Source organism: Chaetodon auriga, chromosome 18 (genome assembly GCF_051107435.1).
Source record: "Chaetodon auriga isolate fChaAug3 chromosome 18, fChaAug3.hap1, whole genome shotgun sequence".
Taxonomy (NCBI): domain Eukaryota; kingdom Metazoa; phylum Chordata; class Actinopteri; order Chaetodontiformes; family Chaetodontidae; genus Chaetodon; species Chaetodon auriga.
Window position 1 is genome coordinate 8,688,241 of NC_135091.1, and position 21,863 is coordinate 8,710,103.

The 21,863-nt window shown below is 43.1% G+C and overlaps 2 protein-coding genes across 2 annotated transcripts; one reads left to right on the top strand and one right to left on the bottom strand.

Moving 5' to 3' along the window:
- The first annotated feature begins 484 nt into the window (after nt 1–484).
- Nucleotides 485–8,475, top strand: nr2e1 (nuclear receptor subfamily 2, group E, member 1). Its single transcript, XM_076755902.1, has 9 exons — nt 485–1,077; nt 3,900–4,045; nt 4,780–4,867; nt 5,276–5,511; nt 5,986–6,132; nt 6,430–6,526; nt 6,647–6,796; nt 7,012–7,117; nt 7,395–8,475. Exons 1-9 carry the CDS (start codon nt 1,017–1,019, stop codon nt 7,555–7,557), a joined length of 1,194 nt encoding a protein of 397 aa, XP_076612017.1. The 5' UTR covers nt 485–1,016; the 3' UTR covers nt 7,558–8,475.
- Nucleotides 8,476–9,436: 961 nt separating this feature from the next.
- On the bottom strand, nt 9,437–21,597 carry snx3 (sorting nexin 3). Its single transcript, XM_076755903.1, has 4 exons — nt 21,384–21,597; nt 12,706–12,801; nt 12,302–12,426; nt 9,437–10,240 (listed from the first exon to the last, which is right to left on the bottom strand). The coding sequence occupies exons 1-4, from the start codon at nt 21,543–21,545 to the stop codon at nt 10,135–10,137; spliced, it is 489 nt and encodes a 162-aa protein (XP_076612018.1). The 5' UTR covers nt 21,546–21,597; the 3' UTR covers nt 9,437–10,134.
- Between the last annotated feature and the right edge of the window lie 266 nt (nt 21,598–21,863).

Here is a 21,863-nt window from a genome sequence, read left to right on the forward strand (position 1 = left end):
AATTGTTTTTGTGCTTGTGTGTGTAGGAAAATGAGGAGCATGACACTGTTTTATGTCTGAACCCCCCTTCTAACCCTCCCCCCCGTCCCACCCCCGACCCCACGCATATAACCTCTGAGTGGTCCAACAACATACTTCAACATTCCTGATATTGTTCACACGTTTTCTGCAGCCCAGTGGAGAAATTATGGCATTGTTGCACATTAATTTCGAATATGTTCTATCGTTGTATTTTGGAGTCGTGCTCTTAGATAACGTTTATCATGCGACTCCTGTAAGTCTGCGTCTGAAATGTTGCAGAAAACATGCATGCAACACGTGTTTTTCTGTTTGCAATGCCTCTTGATCCATGAGCAAGGCACTTCACATCACTTGCACACACACACACACATGCAGTCACACACACACACACACACACACACACACTCCCTCACACGCCAGTGACGTCAGGCTGGAGTTTGGAGTAGAAAGCCAAGTGGATGAAGGAAGTGGAGATCTCCACCCTCCAGCCTCCCCCCTGACACTTCTCATAAATATTACCGAGGCTTATTTGAGGAACGCGCACCACAAAGTCACATCGTGTCCCGGTTTTAACAAGCTTTCACCTGTCAGAAGAAGCCGAAATTGATTTTTCTTCTTTCCCACCGGTTTGGCACCGTCGGATGCGCTCCGGCCAACGTTTTTTCAACTCCAACTTTATGCGCCGGCTGGAGGGCTGCTGTCGCCGTTAACCGGTCGCCTTCTAGGAGGCTGCGGTCTGGTTCTCCGACCCTGTGTGTTTCGGAGGCGCAGACTGCCTGAAGCAATGTCCAGCCGTGCGTCTTAATTTGGGGTCGCCGACTGGAGATCTGTCAAGTTGGGCAACTCGGGACACTGACTTGCCGATCTCATCGCTGCTGGTAAAGACGTCAAGGAAAGTGCTGCGGCTTCACGCTTTTTATTGTTTTTGTCAGGCAGAATAAGAGGCGAAACAGGACATTTTTTCATCCTGAACTTTATTATCGAGTCGAGTATCCATGATGAGCAAACCCGCCGGCTCAACAAGTGGCTGTCTGGATATTCTGAATGTCAAATCAAGTAAGTGTCGCTTTTCTCTTGCCCGATTCTTCTGGGGAATATTGAGTAGCCCGGAGTGCTCGTCTCCAACAGGCCTTTCTCTGCCGCGGAGAGTGAAACATAAACTGTTGGACGCCTACTTACATGACTTCATGTTCACTACCACAATTAAGTCAGTTGGTTCCTCATGGGCTTACAAAAAATGTGAGTGGAGATCTGAGAGGAATAGCTGCGTCTGTTTCTGAGCACACGCACACACACACACACACACACACACACACACACACACACACACACACACACACACACACACACAGGCAGAGTTGTCTGCGTAAACTTCGAGTCCACAGCTAGTGACCAAAGCGCCCTCAGCCTTATTGGAAAGACACCTCAAGTAACATATTTTTGTTAAATTGAAAGGTAAAGAAACAATGATCTGGGTCCACCTCCCGAATATTCCTCTCGCGTCCCACTCGGTGCCACTTGTTGCCTGCAGAGTCAGTTTCAGCATCTTTACAGGAGAAATAACACAATATTATACATATTTATATACGTATTCAATCTATGATAATAGGATTTAAGGCTTGTTTAAGAGATTATTGTCTGGCTGTGCTGCTAGTTTACTCTTTCAGACATATTCATAAACAGCGTTTATCTGCCTCTGTGTGTCTGCGTGCGCGCGTTTCCACAGGCCTGTAACTGTAAAAACATTCATTTATGTAATTCATTATGAACGTGTTCAGCGGTTTTAAATTACATTTTGGAGCATTTTTCTTGTGGTATTGATTTTTTTTGACGTGGTTTAAGGTTTTGGATTAATTCGGAATGGGTGTCTTTTCATCTGAACCTTTGAGCAATTATCCCACTGTTAGGCCTCATAATGAATTCATCATGAAATCACGCTTAGATTATAATATTAGCATAAAGTAGGTTATTGTTCTGTTTCAAAAGAAGAGCCATTTCTGATCAATTCACATGCGCCGGCGTGTTTCTCTCACTATCGTTAACCTATTTCCAAATGTGTGTGATTCTGTTGCTTACGTTTTATCATCAGGTGCCCGAATGTGTTCACATTGCTGCAGACAAGCAGTGTCTTTTAAATTAGAATAAAACAAGACACACGACAACATTATACTGTCATTCATGTTCATACCCGCGTTATGGGTGGCCAGCGGAGACGTTTCCAGCGCTCGGTAAAACTTAATTTCCAGTTCTTTTAGCAGGTTTTCGCCTTGATGGTGATTACGTTAATAGAATATGCCATATATCTTCAAGCAATTACTGCACACAATGGAGACGAATTGGACCCCCACAGCGGGAAGTTAAATACATTTCCCCCCTTCACAACAAAAATTGTGTGTCATTTTATTTAATTGACTCTCAGCAATCCACTGTTTTATTTTTTGTTTGAGCTCGCCTTGTTGAAATTTTGCGCACTTTCGTTCATCTTTAATTTAAGCACGCTTTAAACTTTTATTTTAGGATTGCGCACATGCGTTTTATTAGCCTAACTTTGGTTTATTAAATATGTTAGTTGGTAAATGACTCCAGGGAGCACAGTCAACATTTTAATTATTAGGAAAAGAAAATCTAGATTCTACCTGGCCTATGCAGCTTTGGATGGGGATGTAATTTATTATACAGCAGGATGATTTTTTTAAAATCTCTCCCGTGATGAAAAGATGACTTTCAACAGGCCAAGTCTTTCTTCACAGAAACTCTTAGCAGACATAAACGCTACATACAAAGGTGGTTCTCTCTATTTTGTGGCAATTACACGGCTGTGACCAGCAGTTAAATAGCCCCCATGGCCTTCTGATTCTTAATAATCTGGCAATTGAGGGCCTATAACTCTCTCCTGAAGTCATTGTTTTTGCTGCTCAGTGGTTATTCCCATGCTACCCTTTTTGACGGGTCACTGGCGAATCAATGAGCAGGTGGCAAAACGTCAGTGTAATTACATAGACGGCTTTTCCCTCCAGAATAAAAAAAAAGACTCCCTCATATGCATACAAATACTTCTATAGATCTGAATACAAAATCTTAACATAAAAAAAAAAATCAAATTTTTTTTATCTACACCGGGGTCGATTTACATACACTTCATTTGAGTTGGTGAAACGAGTTGGTGCGCATTATTCTCATGGTGCAGTGTCACTCCCTAATCCTGGGGCCTATAGACCTGCGGGATAAAGCAGCTGTCGAGTCCCATTATGAAGGGGAGTTGGCAGCTTGTCGAGATCCAGGCAGTCAGACGAGGTTCAATGGGGGAAAATCATTAAGTTAACACTTTCCCCTAATGTCTCCATTGTGCGCCCTTGGGGCATTGTTTTAGAGAGCTCAGATATGACGCTTCCCACCGGACTTTATTCTCGAAATGTGCGCCGCGAATTCCCATGGTCGGTCGATGAGCGGGGCGCTGTCCCTGTCCAGTGTGTGTGTGTGTGTGTGTGTGTGTGTGTTGTGGGGTCGTCGGACAAAAACAAGTAATTTGTAGGACGATTTGTCCATAGTTCCACGGTGTAAAACGTCCAAAACGAGCTCATTTCTGGCGTTTACTGTATGTCCACAGTACAAACTCAAGCAGCTAACCTGGAACTCACTTCACTGAATTACAGAACTAAACTGCAGAACTCTGAAAAAAACACTGAAGCAACGATTTTCTGAAGTTTTGCATCAACTTGGGAAATTGTTCTTGCAGCATATCCAGATCTTCAATATCCACGATAATATAACTCGCACAACTTGCCATGGCATTTTATTCTTTTGGGACTGAGCCGAGTGCCTCCCGCTGCTTGATATTTCAGTGACTGGTATCTAATCGAAGTGTGGGCCTTCCTCAGGTCGGATTCTGGACATCCCATGCAAAGTGTGCGGCGACCGCAGCTCAGGGAAACACTACGGTGTTTACGCCTGTGACGGCTGCTCGGGATTCTTCAAGAGGAGCATCCGCAGAAACAGGACTTACGTCTGTAAATCTGGCTCTCAGGTGAAGGCCTCCTCCTTTTTCCGTACATATTTTCATTTAAATCTTATAGACTCCTTTTATGCTAATTTTCACAAATACCTGAACTGGCTAAGGAGCAGTACAAGTTTATACACTTTAAAATCATGTCGTTTTGCATGGTTTTTCGAGACACAAACAATCACAGGAAATTTAATGGGGGGATTTTCCATTCAAGGTGATTTGCGCCTAGTAACCTACTGCGGTCACTCAAGATGCCCCAAGGGAGATTAACATTATAGGTGATATTAGAAACAGTATTTACTGGAAGTGACAGGACGTCCCTGGTCCTCATCCAAAAACCATTCCCAGCTTTACGCACAAAGTGCGCATTTTACGCGCAGCTTCTACTTGCTTTTCTTTTCTGGCACTGCGTTAAGTCTCCCATGATGAGCCTAATTGTGCCATGCCTCTACCATTAAGTACTGGGCTAAACACCGCGCTGCTATAATATAGCAGGTGTAATCCAATCTAATGTGATGACTCCTGGGCGAGGATTTAGGCAGCAGAGGGCGGGATAGAGTACTTATCCTCCGGGATGAGGCCGCACTGGAGCCGCGGGGGAGCAGGTCGACAACTACACTATAATAGCACGATCTTTCACCTGGAGAATGGCCGCCCAGGACGATAACAGCAAGAAGCCTCCTGACGTGTAAGCTGAGAGAAACTCAACCGAAGGCTGTAACTGTCTTTCCCTCCCTGTCTGTCTCTCTGTGCAGGGCGGCTGTCCCGTCGACAAAACGCACAGAAACCAGTGCAGAGCGTGCCGTTTGAAAAAGTGTCTGGAAGTGAACATGAATAAAGACGGTAAATGGGCTTAATTGAATTATCACTTTGGCCACAGACAGGCCACGCCGTGGCGTTTGTGTTCGAGGTGGGCAACTCGGATGGAAACGTGTATTAAGACTGTTAGTCGAGGCTCAAAAGAAGAAACAAGTTGATAGCAGCTACTCTGCACTTATTTAAAACAGCAGCACGCTCTGTGGGAGCATTCATAGATTACAGCTCGTTACAGCCAATATTTTTTTTTCTTTCAAGCAATCAAAATGTGCACTCTGAGTCCTTAATTTTAGGAACAGCTACAGTTCAGTTCAACAAAATAAACTGGTGACTGTAATCACTGAGGAAAGAGCAATAAACAGACGAGATAAATAAGCCACTCGCCCCTGCAGGGATCATTCCTTCACTCTGTCTCCCCGCTGTCCCGTTTCACAGCCGTTCAACACGAGAGGGGGCCCCGGACGTCCACCATCCGCAAACAGGTCGCCCTATATTTCCGGGGCCACAAAGAGGTAAACGGATCGTCGACCCATTTCCCGGGATCCTCTCTGCCCGGCCCTCCCTTCTTCACCACGGTCACGCAACTGGAGCCTCACAACCTGGAGATGAGCGCAGTGGCAACCACACCGGAGAGACAAGCCATCGTGGGTCTGGCACAGCCCACCCCGAAGGTACATTTTGGGGGGGGTCTTTTTAAACAAATTTTGAAATTATTTCTTTATCTCCAAGGATTTAAGTCTAATAGCTGTAGGTTCTACTTGGTGTATAAGTCATTTTCTGACCATTTCTAGCATTTAATGTCATTTTAAAAATCTAGAATAATCAGAACAAACAATTCCTTTAATAGTTCATGATATTCCCTGGATATTTGTATTATAGCCTTCCCAAATGTTATTATAGGATTACAGTTTTTTTTTCGTAAGGGTTAGAAGTTGACATTCTTGTCCCGATTTAGCAGCCTGTAAGAGCCACAAATCCGCCTATTAGATTTCTCACTGTAAATCAACCACAAGCAACGCTAATGATTATAAAACCAGGTGCCGAGGCTTGGAATTTGACCTTTGTTGTTCACCGTTCTCTGAACTGTGTTTCGTCACAACACAAACTGATGCACTGACGGTTTTGACCTCTTTCACGTCCTCCAGTATCCGCATGAGGTCAGCGGCACCCCCATGTATCTGTACGAGGTGGCGACGGAGTCTGTGTGCGAGTCAGCGGCGCGCCTCCTTTTCATGAGCATCAAGTGGGCGAAAAGTGTCCCCGCATTCTCCACCCTGCCATTATCTGATCAGGTAGGCTTCACGTCGATGGGCTGAGGGGGAAGTTTCAAGCAGAGTCCAGATATTATCCTGCAGGGCCTTTTTTTTTTATGTGAAAAGTCATGTCTGTCAGCTGTCAGGTTCATTACTGATGAGTCTAAGATATTTTACTTCATGCAATATTGAAATGGTATTATGGTATTAGAAGCTGCCATCATGTTTGCAGGAGCTATTATTGTACTGGTATTTAATGGGATTCAGAAAGGCTTAAATAGAGTAAACCATTGCTTCACTGGTGCAGGTTAACACTGAAACAATGTCTCTCTGCAGCTGATTCTGCTGGAGGACGCTTGGAGGGAATTATTTGTTCTGGGCATCGCGCAGTGGGCCATTCCTGTGGACTCCACCACTCTCCTCGCTGTTTCTGGTATGTAACAGGCCACTGACAGGCCTCAGGAGCTGCAGATGTCAAGGTGTCAGCACAGCCAGTGACTCCTGTGGACGGCTGGAGCGCTTTCCTGCATAATGACATTTTCTTCCTTCGCAGGAATGAACACTGAAAACACAGAGTCTCAGCGGATGAATAAGATCATGTCTGAGATACAAGCACTTCAGGAGGTGGTCACCAGATTCAGACAGATGCGCCTTGATGCCACAGAGTTCGCCTGTTTGAAATGCATCGTGACATTCAAAGCTGGTGAGTGCTTTTATGTCACAGGGTATTTTACTGTATTCTCATTTAACCCAACAAGGTTCAAAGTCCTTTCCCGGAAGCCATTGTTTCTACTTTAAATGTGCTTCTTTGCAGCCTGAACCCTATTTTGGAGACGGAAGGGGAATAAGTTATTTTATCAGCTCAGCTAATGTTTGCTAACGTCTTTTTTAACTGTTAAAATCCTGCCTGTCTTACAGTTCCTACGCATGGCAGCACTGAGTTAAGAAGTTTCCGCAATGCCAGTGCCATCGCTGCACTACAAGACGAGGCACAGCTCACTCTGAACAGTTACATACACACCAGGTAAGATTCAACTCAGCAGTCGATCGATTGGTCAGTCTATCAGCTGCATGCTGCACCATCTGCTGCAGGTACATAACTATCAGCAGCCAGATTCATTATGAACTTCACGAGGCAATAAGCCCCTGTAGTCTCCTGTAATTGTGCACAGGTGCAACAGTTTAATTAAATTTTAATTTGCAGCTATTTGTCACAGGTGTGCATTATAGGCCGAGTCGGATCATCTGCACATGTAGCCGGAGAGAGCGGCTGTTTCTGACCTCCCTGTCATGTCTTTCAGGTACCCGACTCAGCCCTGTCGCTTCGGGAAGCTGCTCCTGCTCCTTCCGGCGCTCCGCTCGGTCGGCCCATCCACCATAGAAGAGGTGTTCTTCAAGAAGACCATCGGCAACGTGCCCATCACCAGGCTCCTCTCCGACATGTACAAGTCCAGCGATATATGAATTCCCGCCATCCGTCCAGGTGTACGGAAAAGACTTGAGCCGAAGGCCCAGAGATCCACCCAGCAGTCGACAGAATGTCAAATCATAGCAGGTGTAACCATTGGTTCAATTTTTGCTGAACACAAAATCTCTTAGGCCGTCTTTAAATAGCCTGTTTAGGCCTATGGCTCCATTGAAACAAAGACTGCAACACAGCCAGAATTCACCAAGTAGCCTGTTAACAGTCGCTCTAGTTGAGGATTAGCCTGTAACTTGCATTATAGAATTACCTGTAAAAACTGCAATCTCTGGTGTGGGCACAGGTAGCCCAGTGTTTAAATATCGCCTGAAGACTCTGTAGAGCACCCGCCAAGTTTGTCTGACAAAGAAATGTTATATATTAAGAAGTTTTTCGAGTGTCAGTGAGACCAATGAGCTTGATGACCAATTCAGTCTTTTATTGCTGTGTTCAATCCCAACGGAGGAAACCAAAAAAGATGACGCATGCGTAATGGGGGATGTGAATCGCTGTCCCTCGATCCGGTGCTGAAACCAAACGCACGGGGCAACGAAGACGAGGTGCCAACTCCATGAGGAATCAGAGGGGGGGGGGGGACTTCTAAGACTTTTAAAGGATATGCTCGCATTGCCTCCTGACTGTACAACTACATTCATCTGAAGACGGTGTTTGTATTTAAGTGGTTACTGTCCTGTTTGTGTTGGTGTGTCCTGTTCGAGGCGCAGCATTAAAAATGTTTAGGTCGGCTTTGTGAAGTTAGACACTAACACTGGATAAAATAATATTCAGCACTTGGAAATGTTTTTGTGGCCTTGTGATGATTTTATTCTGTTGTAAATATTTGGAGTTATAACTATTTAGAGTTGTAACCAAGAGAATAAAAGATGCTGAATTAACTTGTCTGTAAATAACCCAGATACAAAACTACCAGCTGTGGCTTCGCAACTTGTTTATAACACATTGTACATAATGGTTTATTATGAGTATAAAGTTCATTTTCATTTAAAATAAGGGCAGAAAACAAAGGCTTAAGTAATTAAAAACTGATGTAAGACTCATGATGATTGGATAGATCATGAACTCCTGCTGCTCACCATTAACAGATCATACAGTCGATATGCGTTAATGTGAATGGTTGTTCATTTAAAATGACCCAGTACGGTAATTTATGTGCCACTAAATTAGCTGGAATCAGATTCATTTGATCAGCCTCTCTAAAAGCACCTGTATTCATAGAAATATGAAGGCACAGGCCCGCAGGCCTCGCAAATAAAGCGACACTTTAAGTGTTTGTCATCGCCTCACACAGAAATTTCTTACATGTTGCCTGGTTGACACGTGTCCGTTCAGGTAAAGTACATTCGTTAATGTAAACGTGCTGAAAGTATGAGCACAAAGACGCACCGAGAGGCGAATCAAATGCATAGATCTGAAATGATATTTATATGTAACTGGACTCGAGGTCATTTGGTGGCATGTAAATTAATGCAGGAGCCAAGTGTGAATCAGCAATTCTTGACTGATAACCTATGAAGCATTAACTGATCACATTAACTCACAGTGACTTGATCATCACGACACTTCCTGTATCATTTCACACATTAACTGCGCTCGAGTCACATGTTAGTTATGCTTTACTTAATGTGTTTTGGACCCTAATTAATAAAGCGTTACAGATGTCCCTTTAGAAGTAACCCACTCTGTTCTAAATAAAAACTCAGGGCCGATTTAATCAACTCTCTAATAGGCCTTAAAGGTTATTGTCATGAAGATGATACATTATGTAAATATTGAATAATAAATGGAATAGTATTGGATATACAGGATAGCAGCTCGGAGTGTGGAGAACAGTCCAAATCAACAAATGTAATTATTCGTGGAGACATTTCACCTATTTTATTGGAAAATCTTCAAAATAAACAAAAATGGCACAGCAGTATACAAATCTCAAAATGCATATAGCCAGTAGAAATACTGCAGTTCCCTCTGTGTAAATTACTTCTTTCTTGCTAGAAAATCATTGTGATAACTGGGCAGGTGCTGGTTGATATACACACACACATGCTTCCTTTTGAGAGTGAGATCTGAAAGTCAAGGCCCGTGTAATACATGTGCGTGTGTGCGTGTGTGTGTTAGTTGCTAGTTATGGTGAGCAACATGCCAGTATTGGATATATATATATGATGGGAAACACTGTGGGTCTTTACGAGAGCTTTGCATACATAGAACGCTCATTCAATGTTACTATATAAATGAATATATTCAAGACATAGCTAAATGATAAATACATAATATATCCATGTTAGTGGCATTTCCAGACATAAAGAGAAATTACTATAAATTACTGTCAACCACAGTTATGTGTCGAACATTCTTGACTCCAATTAGAAAGTGAAAACAAACACCGATCAGGGTCACTAATTAAACTAAAAGAGGTGGTGAACAATATTACTTTGGGGGGGGCAGGGAAGGGAAGTTTTCATTGAAATGTTTATTGTCTGAGAGAAACCTGGAGCAGTGAAGAGAGCTTTGGGATGTCAGGCCGAGCTGGGCCGAGCCAAGCGGAGCCACCTTTCCTTTCAGGCTTGTCTGATTTTGGATGGGGTGTAGCTCTTGTCCACGGACTCATCCTGTAGAAACATGTGCAGGCATCGTTCGTTCTGAGCTAGAGGGTGGCCGGCCACTCTGAAACACACAAGAGCCAAAGGCAGGTTTGAAAGCTGGGCGACTGGAACGACGAGCGGACACAGACCGGCTGACTTTAAGGGAAGAAATCTGGGAAAGAGTTAGCATTCGTGGGCAAATACGTTCAGGAATCGTACCATCATGTAACAGAATCATCATCAAAAGAAGACACTATAAACATTGTCTCAAAACCGGTTAGATCGCCAGGTGGACAGAAGATGTTGCAATTAAATAAGTTAATGGTGATAAAGATGAAACTCTGCCTGCATGATGGTCTGAGTCACATTGACTGATAAAGAGGCTCACTGACATTTTGACCATATATATTGACCAGCAGTACACCAACCACATAACGACTGTGTATTTAATAGACCTTTCACACACACTGGTTTATGGAGGTGGATGTGCGGCAGTGGCCACAAGCTCTTATTACTTTACAGCCATAATGATCGATTTTTATCTCTCACCTCCAAGCTTTCCAAAAAAAGGTAGAAGTGTCAATTAAAGCTCATCAACCCGGAATAAAAGACACACAAGCACCCTCTGGAAGAGCTTCAACAGCCAGTGAATTAGCTAAAGATGACATGTCTCGCCTAACTCTGCGACAATGCAAGAGCAGCACCGTTCGGGGGAGCAGGTTGAGGAAGTTCAAAGTTAAAAGGAAACTAATAAAGGTGAATGAGATTCTTCCGGGGCTCGGATGGATGTGTTTTTCCCCTAACATTATTCTGATATCCTGGCATGAGATGCTTAAATCAATGTGTATCTGGGACTGTGTTTTCCTCTGTGAAAGCCACTTTGACATCAGGCTTCCCCGAACGCCTATCAGATGACGCAAAGGAGCTTAACGAGAATGAGCCAGCGCACCTGAGGCCCTAAAACATCCAATACACTTCTCAGACCAGACCGACATGATGACATCATACATACTGCATGCATGCATCTTAACCTCTCCTGGGAAATATTTTGGACAAATTAAGCCTCCCGAGAGAGAGACATTCACATGTCAACTATCAGGGCAGTCTCTGGAGAGATCAAGCTTGTCTCAACGAACTCTTTTTAATAGGTTTTTGGAAATGTTGACATTGAGGACAAGGTGCAGTGGAACCATGTTCAAATCTCAAGGCCTCGCTTGTTTTGTGAAGTGGGGACGTAAGCCCTTCTTTTTCACCTGAAGCACGAATTATGTTTGACTAGCCTAATCAAAAAGTGATGCTTATCTCCACTCCTCCTTCTCACTTGCTTCACAGCGACAATCATGTTTACCACTCCGAAACATTTCCTCTTCACAATGCTCTCAATCACAGATCAAACAATGCTGCCAGCCACATTGGCCAGTGTTAAGTCTGAACAATGATATGATCAACAGCAGTGTTTCTTCATGGGAAGCAAAAGAGGGGGGGGGGGGGGGGGTCTTAATTACTAACACATTCTCATCTCCTTTAAAAAACATATTTATGGATTTTAATTTGCTCGACTGTCTTTGTGCACTTAATATTCCAACAGGAAACATTGATGCATTTGCACATGAAACAAAGATAATGGCCAAGTCTGCAATCAAAGCAAATAATTACAATCACACTGTAACTTTTATTGTTCGGCAGCTGAAAACGGGGACACGCTGGATCAAAAATAAGCAGAGGTGCACACACCATCCCGCAGAACCACGCGCTGTAATTTGAGCTGCAATTATCATAAATTACACATCAACAATAAAACAAATGTGGGAAAAATTATGTTGTGGGAGTGCGCACTTGAGTCCTCTTTGGTTGTTCTTGTCCTTTGCGAGGTAATTACAACTGAGGATTAAGAAGGATAGTGAGAAAAAGACCTGTCTATCTCTGTGGGTTCACTTTGTTAACAATATGAAGAGAAGTGAAAAAGTTGAATCTACTTTATTCCACAAAGTGTTTCATTGTTCCTGAGAGTTAAAATGATAGCACGCCAAGGCAGAAGCTGCAAATGACTGGGAATACAAAGAAGAAATTGTAAAGAATAAATTGTTTTAACCCCATGGCAGAGCAGTGGAAGAAAGATGGGGAAGATAGTGAAAAGACTTACTTGTTGAGAAACTGCTCCAGGCCCTGTCTCCGCTCCTCGATGAAAGAGTCCTCAAATATCCCATCGTCCCCTCGAAACGGAAACTGCCGGATAAGAGCTTTTCCTGGGAGAGGTGGGACGACCACCTGAGAAAAGAGCAGCCACAGGATACCACACGGCAGCAGGTGAACACACATAAATGAGTCACTAATGAGCACTTAAGTGCTTAGAATTAACAAAGTAAAACATTTTTACAAAGACAAAACTATGATCCTGTAGTGACTAAACTGTTTGATCCGCTCAAAGCATTTTAATGTTGGGGTAATTCTTGTAACGACTGTCTCTCACACAGAAAACACTGCACATGTGTTTGGAGGAGTCAAGTGCTCAGGAGCCTTTTCACTGAGTTCACCTCAACGGCTCACCTTGCTCTCCCTCTCCAGCTCCGCTCTGAGCCACTCAAAGTCACTGTACCGCCTCCGTACGCAAGACTCCTTCAGCTTGAAGATGGGCAGGTTGGTCTGAGGAGACACACACACACACACACACACACATATATATACACAATGAGCAAAGCTGTTACAGGTGTCACTTTTACATATTGCCTTGTTTCACTGAGGAAATTTCCTTAAACCGTTGCAGTTGCTACACAAATTGAGGAGAAAGAAGAAAAATCATGAAATGACTGAGATCGTCTTCATTTCTGTGAACCCGCACTTAACCAGTGCCTGATTTGCTTATTCTGTCTCACCGACAGACTAAAACCCAAATAAGTCCAGTGTGTAGGATTTAGTGGCATCTAGTGGTGTGGTTGCATATTACAACCAACTGAAAGCCCCTCTCTCACGGCGGCCAATATGAAAGGTGCCAAGGTTTGGTTTGTCTGTTGTGGGCTTCTGTAGAAACATGGCAGTGCAACATGGTGGCCTCCATAGAAGACGTCCCTCTGTACATATAAAGAGTTCATTAAAAAAAACGATGCACTGATGAAAACTGATTGAAAACCACTTTTGAAATGTCAAAATATAGACTTTTAACAGCTAATTACCAGCCAGTAAGGGGTTGCGCTTCCTGTGGGAGTGGTATAAATAGCAAAATATCACTAGAAAGCAGCAGAGAGGGACCGTGCCAACTTCAGAAAAAGACAGAGTGGAAGGTTTTATCGCAGTGGTTTTGGGAATAGCCTTGTGTTATCTACTCTGACTTTATTGAAGGAAAAGAGGAGGAGAAAGAACAAAAAAACAAAGACCCCTTCAAAATGAACCAAACTGAATAGAAAAATTGAAACTGGCCTCCAGGCAAAAAAAAAAAAAAAAAAAGTTCACTTATGTTTTGCTCACCAAGGTCTATCGCATTTATCTATTGCCATTTTTGTGTGTGTCTGTGTATGCCAATGCATAATGTGTACTTCTAAGTTGCTGTTGACAAGCACTTGAGAGTGAATTTCATATTAAAAAGGGGAGATGCTTCAACATTGACAGAGAACATTGAGCAAACAGCACATTACGGCACAATGCCAAACCTCTTCACTAGTCCTGACAGCACATGGCCATCCCATGACAATGTACAGACAAGGAGGGAGTGAATGAGCATTTCATTGGCAGGCCACATTCACAGAAGGTCAGAATTCATGGAAGAAGAAATCACAAGAGCAAAGCAATTGAGCAAGTAGATGCAGCATGAATACGGTGTGAGCAGCAGACTGATCGATGAGCAGACGACTGTGACTGTGTGCAGCGGCGGGGAGGATGCAGAGTTAACTAGAAGGCTGAGTAAATGGCTGAACAAAAGAGAAAGGAGTGGGTGTATGTGGTCATAAAGGAAGAGCAGAAAAACTGGAGAGGTTGGGAGCTTCATCTGGTCTGTGCAGGACTAATTGAGGAGGAGGGAGAGCAGGAGTGGTCTTTTCGCTCTCATGGTCTCTCGCTTTCAGTCTTTTTCCTCTTTATTTCCCTTGCTCTGCGATAATAAGTCAGATTTTCTGCCCTTGAGACTCCTCTTATGGTGTTTGAATGGGGAAAACACAGGCATTCTTTTCTTCTCTCTTTGCTCTCTGCTCTCCTCGGTCTTCAAAATTATGGATCCTGCCCAGATTTGGTGGGAAAGAGCGAACTAATTTGATGTAAAAAAAAATGAAATAAAATAAAATTCTTGCTGCCTGTCAACCAAACATGACTGTTTTCATGTTTCACTATAAAACAAATGTCACCTCGGGAAATTATTGCTTAATTAAGAGAATCCTGAAGACAACATAGGTGCTGCTTTAACAGTACGGTTATTTTGGAGGATTCGTGGTGCTGTTGAACTGGATTGTGTTGTGACAGGTGTTTCTATCATTTTGTCCACCCCATTAGATCAGTGAGGGTAGGCTAAATAACACAAACACCTCTCTGCCCAAACGACATCCACCCACTCCCCAAATGTTCATACAGTTGAATCACCTCTCTAAAACTGAACATTGTAACAGTCACGAAGGATTTATTGCAGGACCGTTGTATTAGACTGCATTAGTGTTAGCTAGGTGTACCTAATAAACTGGCAACTATTTCATACAATTATTTTAACTGACTTGATAGCCTACAGTCCATTAGTAGATAAATAATATGAAAAACTGAGGGACATTTTTGGTGATTTTTGGTGATCGTGGTGAAATATAAAGCAGTATTAAGCTAGGCTCAGATTCCAAGCCTTTGGGGCCAATTAACCTGAAAATGAGTGGAGGGTCTGATTTGTCCTTGGTCGCTGCCAAAGTTTGAAACAGAATATCTGGTAACGTCAGTGGTTTACAGGTAAGACTATATTATGTGTCGTGTTCATCGCTGTGTTTATGTTTTAAACGTGACGAGCCAAGGAGAAAGCAGGTAGAAATTAGGTTATAGATAACGTTAACTGCTTCCAGACAGGACCAGGGACATCCTAATAACTCTAAAGTCCGTTTGATACTCGTGATTATCTTTATCTAACATCACTGCTTTATGGGAGGAACAGAGTGGACGTGCAACTGACAAAATGTACGATGAGGAGACACGGAGAGGACTTCTCTAAATGGACACCAAGAGGCTGGAGTGGCGCACAAGTTTGAATGACATCTGCAGCAGAAAGGCGGTTGAAACTGCAACCACAACTGCTTAGACAGCAATATATATTTAACTGCTTAAGTAAACAAAGACACAGAGAAACCCTAAAGGTGAGACAGAAAGTACAAAGTGCATTCATACAAGTGTCTGTGTGTCAGAGACACACAAAGAGAGAGATGTGTGTAAAGGAAACATTCAATACTGTAAATGAAGCACAGTTTGCACTAGAAAGATGTCATTATCCTGTATCTAACATCTATTTTCTTATTACCTTTTCTTGTGCTTTGTGACTTAACAGCTGATCATTATGCTATCCTTGTGCGTGATACCACCTGATGTCAAAATGTGTTATTTAATTAGGCCCCAGCTTCGGCGTTAGCTGTGACTTGAAAGCTGTTTCACTCTCACCACACTGATTCAACTTCTGTTTTTTCACCACCATGAGCCTCGCTGGCCTTTTTCTAAACAAACAAACCATTTTGTGTCCAGTTCTTTCTGTGACCTTTGTGGCGTACACACAGAATCAAAGCACAAACAGAAAGCAGACTTCGCTGTAGACATGCAAAAAGAATGAACAAATCAGACTGCTGACTACCACAGGTCATTTTAATGAGGTCACCTTCCCTGTGATTAAAGCCTTAACCAACAACGTGTTAAAGATGACAGTTGCACTAACAGAAGTATTTCCTCACTCTAGTTCTAATCAAATGGGTGCCTGTAAACCCACTGCACTACCTCTTTCCCACTGCATTTCTATGTGACTCACCAGCCCTGAAAACTTCCTTTTCTCACTCAAGTTCTCTCCAGGTGAAGTTGTCAGTGACACCCTCACTCCTCCTCTTTCTCAGGTCACAGGAGAAGTGGATTATCTTAGCTTTATCACCCCTGTGCTCTAGCATTAACTCCAATCTGCCCTCACCGTGGTCTGTCCCTGCTGCGTCATGTTACCTCACAGCATGGAGCGCCGCAAAGTTAATCCCCCACCACAACAGATCACAGTTACAGGTAATCTGCCACCGCCGTGACTCTAATCCCATCATGTGCACACAGAAAACACTTAACCACGTGCAAGCACACACTGACGTACATGAAGCATGCATGCACAGGTGTTAAGTACACAGATCTGACCGGTCACGCAGTTGACAATGTAAATATAATAGTCCAAAGCATTCAAGCCCGTTTGTACACACACAGTCGAACCAAGACCACTCATCTTCACACAATGAAGCTAGCAGTGAGAGTGTAAGGAAAGAAAGTCACCTGGCCTTTCAATACTCTCACCCTCTCAAACCCTGTGATTAAGAGATTGGCCTTGCAGGACAAGGGGAGGAACGAAAACGACAGAACTGAAAAATGAGAGGTCTCACTCACTTCTCTCTCTCTCACACACACACACACACACACACAAACACATACACACACAGAAAGAGGAGGTGCGTGAGAGCTCTACAAGTCAAAGATCAGGTTTCCCTGGCCTCTGTTCTCTTCACGGCTGGTTAGAGGTTAGGACCTGGGGTGTCTCAACTTACTGGCCCCTGCAGTGATTGGGACATGGGACCAGCCCAAACCCAGCCGGGTCTTAGCATTTCATTAATTGTCTAAAAAGGCACACTTTGCCTTTCTCACCTTTTAAAGAATGGAATAAAAGATGAGAGCAGAGGGACAGGAGAGTGAAAGAAACTAAAGTTAGCAAAAAGGACAAATATAAAATCTCCAAACTTAGAGAAAGCCAAATAAATGCATGAATAAGGAATTAATGGTATTAAAAGCTGGTGCAAAAGAGAAAACGCTGTATCTTTAAAAAGAAGGAGCAAAAAGCTACATGTAGTACCTCCTTCAAAGTGGACCTCCTAGCTTCACTTTCCATTATGAGTGTGCAAGGTGCAATCTACGCTCCATAGGAAGAGCATGTGATTCATAATGTCTGGGACACAATACCTTAGGCTCATTGAAAATGGGTTGAAAAGAGGCAGAACCCTTAAAAACAGCCAGAAAGAGAACGAGAGAGAGAGGGGACAAAGCTCACTCATCTCCTGAGAGAATAGTTCAAGGCCACCATGCATTAGCTTTTAGCAGGATGGATTAAGTCAAGTTTGAGAGTGCGCATCCTAAACCTCCCCCGTGCTCCCTTCTTACCCCTCCCATATGCTCTCCTTTCAGAATAATAGCATAAAAAATGGCAACATAATACCATCTCATTGCATCATATTCCAAAATGGGGGGAAAAAAGAGGGGGAACAAAAGCGGTGGGGCTATAGGTCTTTTGCTCTCGCCTCTCCATGTACTCTCACACTCGTTCTCTCGCTTGCCGGCCCCTGCGGCCTGACAGCCTACCCTCTCTCCGACTCGCCTAGCTGGCAAAAAGCTGCTTTGTTGCCATAGTATCAACTCCCACTTTTGATACTGTCATTTCAAGTAGGATATGGTAGCCTTGATACAATATGTTCCCTATTTCCATTAAAATAGTTGTCGAAGAGGATGCTGTAGACTTTGGATTACACTTGACTGTGCCTGACAAGCCCCCCCCCCCCCAACCACCCCCCCCCTTCACACACACACACACGCACCCACCCACTCCCCATCTCTCCCCATTTTATTAATGACCAAAGGCCCCCACCCCAATGCCCAAATGGAAAAGAGAAAGAAAGAGAGAGGGAGAAGCTATGGGAGTAGAGAAGAGGAGGGGTAGAAGACTGAGTGAGAGTGAGCAACAGAGCTATAAGAGGCCTTTTATGTACTCCTATCCATAAACAAAGTGAGATCCCAAAGTTCGCTCCTCTGAATGTGCTTTCTGGATGAGATGGGAACCAACTAAAGACAAGAAATTTTGATAATACACCCCCCCACCCACCCCCTTCTCTCTCTCTCTCTCTCTCTCACTCACACACACACCAACTCCACCCCATGTTTGCTGAGGGTCCAAACAAATACACTATGGTGCTTGAGGGGGGTCCTCTCAAAAAAAAAAAAAAAAAAAAAAAAGCATTAAGGTGATATGATAAGACTTTGTAGAATAAGTCCATCCATTAGCAACATGGAAAACATGCACAGAGGCAGGAAGAGGAAAAACACCAAACCTATCAGCTTCCTGGGGTCTATAAGCCATTAAAGAAACTACACTTAAAATGAAGGGATTTAGGTGAGAACAAAAATCCATTGTTTCAACACGACCCTGGACATTACAAGTCTGCTCAGGCAAAATGAGATCCGTCTCCTTTCAGTATGAACTGAGCTTCCACCTCCTTAAAAACCTGACTCAAAGAAGCAGATTGATCCCATTGATTTTAAAGACAAAATGCATGCCTGGACGTGAACAAGTGACTGTGTAACCTGCCTTGCAGCCACTACGACCGGTTGGCTGTTCAAATGATAATCTAATCTTTTGTTTCACGAACTTCACGAACATTCAGACACTACCAATGAGTCACAAGACAAACGCATATGTTGGCATTCATTTATAAAGGGTCAATTTGCCAAAAAGAATAAGCCCTCGCTCTGGTGTTTCCACTTTATGGAGAACCATATAGAGTTATCAGAGGTACTTCAATAACCACGCTATGAAGCAGGCAACTGACTGCACACAGCTGGGAGTGAAATGGGATAAGTGGGCAATGGTGTGAAGGCTGGTGAGGGGGTGGCTTTCTGCCCTCCCATGAGTGGGTGGTGTGGGGGGTAAGGATGGGGAATAAACGCTCCAGCTCCCCCACACCCTGGCCTGTTTCATTCTTCTCTACTCTCAATGAGGGGATTAGGCAGACTCTCTCAGTGCGGCCACAAGGGCTCTCTCGATTTCGGATGGATAGTGGGACAGCAGTGAGAACAGGAGACAAGCGAATGAGTTCAAAACAGAAACTGTATAGCATAATTAGATAAAATTCAAATAGTTCTAAACAGTATGAGTATGGCAGAAACAAAAAGAGCAAAGCATAGGCTATGCATTCCAGGCTGAGGCATTGAGGCTAACGCTCTTAACATGCTGGAGATGGAGTAAAATGCTTCTAAAGAAAGCTGAAGAAAGGAGAAGGAGAGAAGCAAAGCAAAGTTGACACCACGTTTGTTGAGAAGTGAGGGATGCGCCACTTATTCTGTGGTCTTATGCAAAGCAGGGTCACACAGGGCTATGAGGTGCACAATAATGCTGATTACACGCATATGCTAATTATTACACGCTAATCAAGTACAGTAGCCTTATATTCAAGGCTAATGCCTGGAGACGGCTTCTCTTGCCTCAACCCATTTCTTTAAGGTAAAAGGAAACTATAAATACTTTAAGACTGCTCACCAATCTAGATACTCCAGGCCACTAACTACAGGGGTGTCAGTCAAATGAAATGACAATTTAAAGACAAGAGATGAGGCAATTACATGAGTCTAGTGACTGCCTGACAATTTCTCTCAATATAGCCTGCACATTGAAAAGAGTCCAGTTATGCAGAATTGTAAGTGATAATGATATGATAAAAAAAATGAAATACAAAAATGTCCTTGGAAAAAAAAGTTATGCCATTGTAAAGAAAAATAATAGAACTTTCTCTCACATTTGTGTTAGTTTCATACTGGATAAAGAATTATACCTGATCACATTGTGACTGAACATTGAGTGAACTGTGGAGTATTTCACCACTAATCTAATATGATCATCTGCTATGTTTTCACTCATTGAAGTCCAGTACTAGTGTTGTTGAAACGTGGTCTAAAGTCATTTTTAAGCTGGTTCAACTGGATTACTTTCAATTTGAGGGCGTCTGTGACAGAGAAAAATGCAAATTTTACAGAATCTCTGTTTTGCAATACTGTGATTGTCTAACCGTGACTTTCCTAATGGATTGCTCAATAATGCCAAATTTTCGGCCAGTAGTCTAAGATGTTACATTTAGCAAGCATTTCGATAACAATCAGTTCCTTTACACAAGCATTTACACCAACTAGTTCAGTTCAGTAACTTGTCCAACATGAATAGGATTTCTTCTCCTCTACAAGTTCTTCAATACAGTAGGAGGAAGGAAATGTGTTGGGGGGGGGGGGGGGGGGTAGTGGGCGAGACTGGAGAGGATCAGGCAGCATGGTGCATCCTGTCTACAGTTCCAGAGAAGCTGACTTGCTGTGTTCCTCTTTGGCCTCTTTGGCCTTGTAGTTGTAGATTACTTTGAATGGATTTTGATGAGTAATCACACAAATCAGGACAGCTACAAACTAAAGTGTTCTTAAACCAACCAATATCTCCCTAATATTATATAATATTGTAACATAATGTGTATATGGAAGGGGTGAGCTGAGCATTTGGTCATACAGGGCTTCCGTCATGTTAGGTTTGGTCATTAAGTGTGACCAATGCCGTTATCTACTCTTTGCAGTCAAAAAATGGGGTGTGGCTGGAAATAAACATTGAACTGTTCAGGAAAGCTTCAACTTTTCGAAAGAGTTAACGTTGTTTGATATTCAGCTTACTACAGAGGCTATGTGACTAAATGTATTTGCAAGTCTATGACTCGTGTGAAATGGTAAAACAGCAGTGGAAACGCAACAGTGGAAAAAAAACACTTGAGGCTAATGTAAACAAATTCCCCTCGCTAGCAAAGCAACAACAGTTAGCCGTTAACACTTACCGTTAATGCAAAAATTACACATTCACTGTCATTGTTAGCATTGTCCTCAAAATCTCTCGATTACTTAGAAACTACTGTGTGGTCAAATAACTTCGGCTCACTGCTAACACCGATAACAAGCGCTAACTCGCTAACGTTAATGTCACATAGCTAACCAGTGCTAGCCACTTTGACGAGTGTTACTAGGCTGCTAGCTAGCGTTGGCTAGCTAACTCGTTTCGCAAACAAGGCCTTGCTCTTCTTAGATAATCATTCACGCATTTAAATATCGAATCGGCGATTGTACACGCGTCTTTCTGACAATGACAATCGTGATGTCAAGTAGTCATAACTTTCTTTAACTACAGGAAAGACGTTTCGTAGCTTGGGTCTAGCTAGCTTAAAAGCTAACGTCATTAGCACTTCTTACTGCAGGCTCACCTTCAGTTTGACTTCATACGTAGTGTATCTGCCCCTGCCAACCCCGATGGTCTCGGGGTTGCTCACATCAATCTCTAGAAAATTACTCGGGGGTCCATAAGCGTCATTTAAATTCTGAGGCTTAGTGAAGAGCCTTCTTGTGTCAGCTATGGTATCATCCATTTCTTTCCTGTCCTTCTAGCAGCTAGTGATAGTGTTAAGTTAGCTAGAGTACAAACACGTATGTTGCTTTGATAACCTTCAAAATAAAATGCCGAATGAATGTTGTGTCCATGTAATACAAGTCAAGTAAAATGATTACCGCTTTGGGTGTATGTCAGTATTTATTAATGCTACATATTCATAGTCATACTTTTCCACGAGACTTTCTGCTTTACAAACCTAAAGAGTGTAATGGCAACTTTTATGTTGAAGGTAACCTACCCAAGTTCCGGCGTTTCTCTGTCTCCCACTATCGCTAACTTCAAAGGCCAGCGCGCT

Excerpts from the sequence above, each read along its gene's own strand:
- snx3 (XM_076755903.1), bottom strand. The coding sequence starts at position 21,545 with ATGGATGATACCATAGCTGACACAAGAAGGCTCTTCACTAAGCCTCAG. Across the intron at positions 12,427-12,705 it reads AGCTGGAGAGGGAGAGCAAG|GTGGTCGTCCCACCTCTCCC; the intron begins GTGAGCCGTTGA and ends CTCTTTTCTCAG. Across the intron at positions 10,241-12,301 it reads CTGGAGCAGTTTCTCAACAA|AGTGGCCGGCCACCCTCTAG; the intron begins GTAAGTCTTTTC and ends TGTGTGTTTCAG.
- nr2e1 (XM_076755902.1), top strand. The coding sequence starts at position 1,017 with ATGATGAGCAAACCCGCCGGCTCAACAAGTGGCTGTCTGGATATTCTG. Across the intron at positions 1,078-3,899 it reads TATTCTGAATGTCAAATCAA|GTCGGATTCTGGACATCCCA; the intron begins GTAAGTGTCGCT and ends GGCCTTCCTCAG. Across the intron at positions 4,868-5,275 it reads AGTGAACATGAATAAAGACG|CCGTTCAACACGAGAGGGGG; the intron begins GTAAATGGGCTT and ends CCCGTTTCACAG.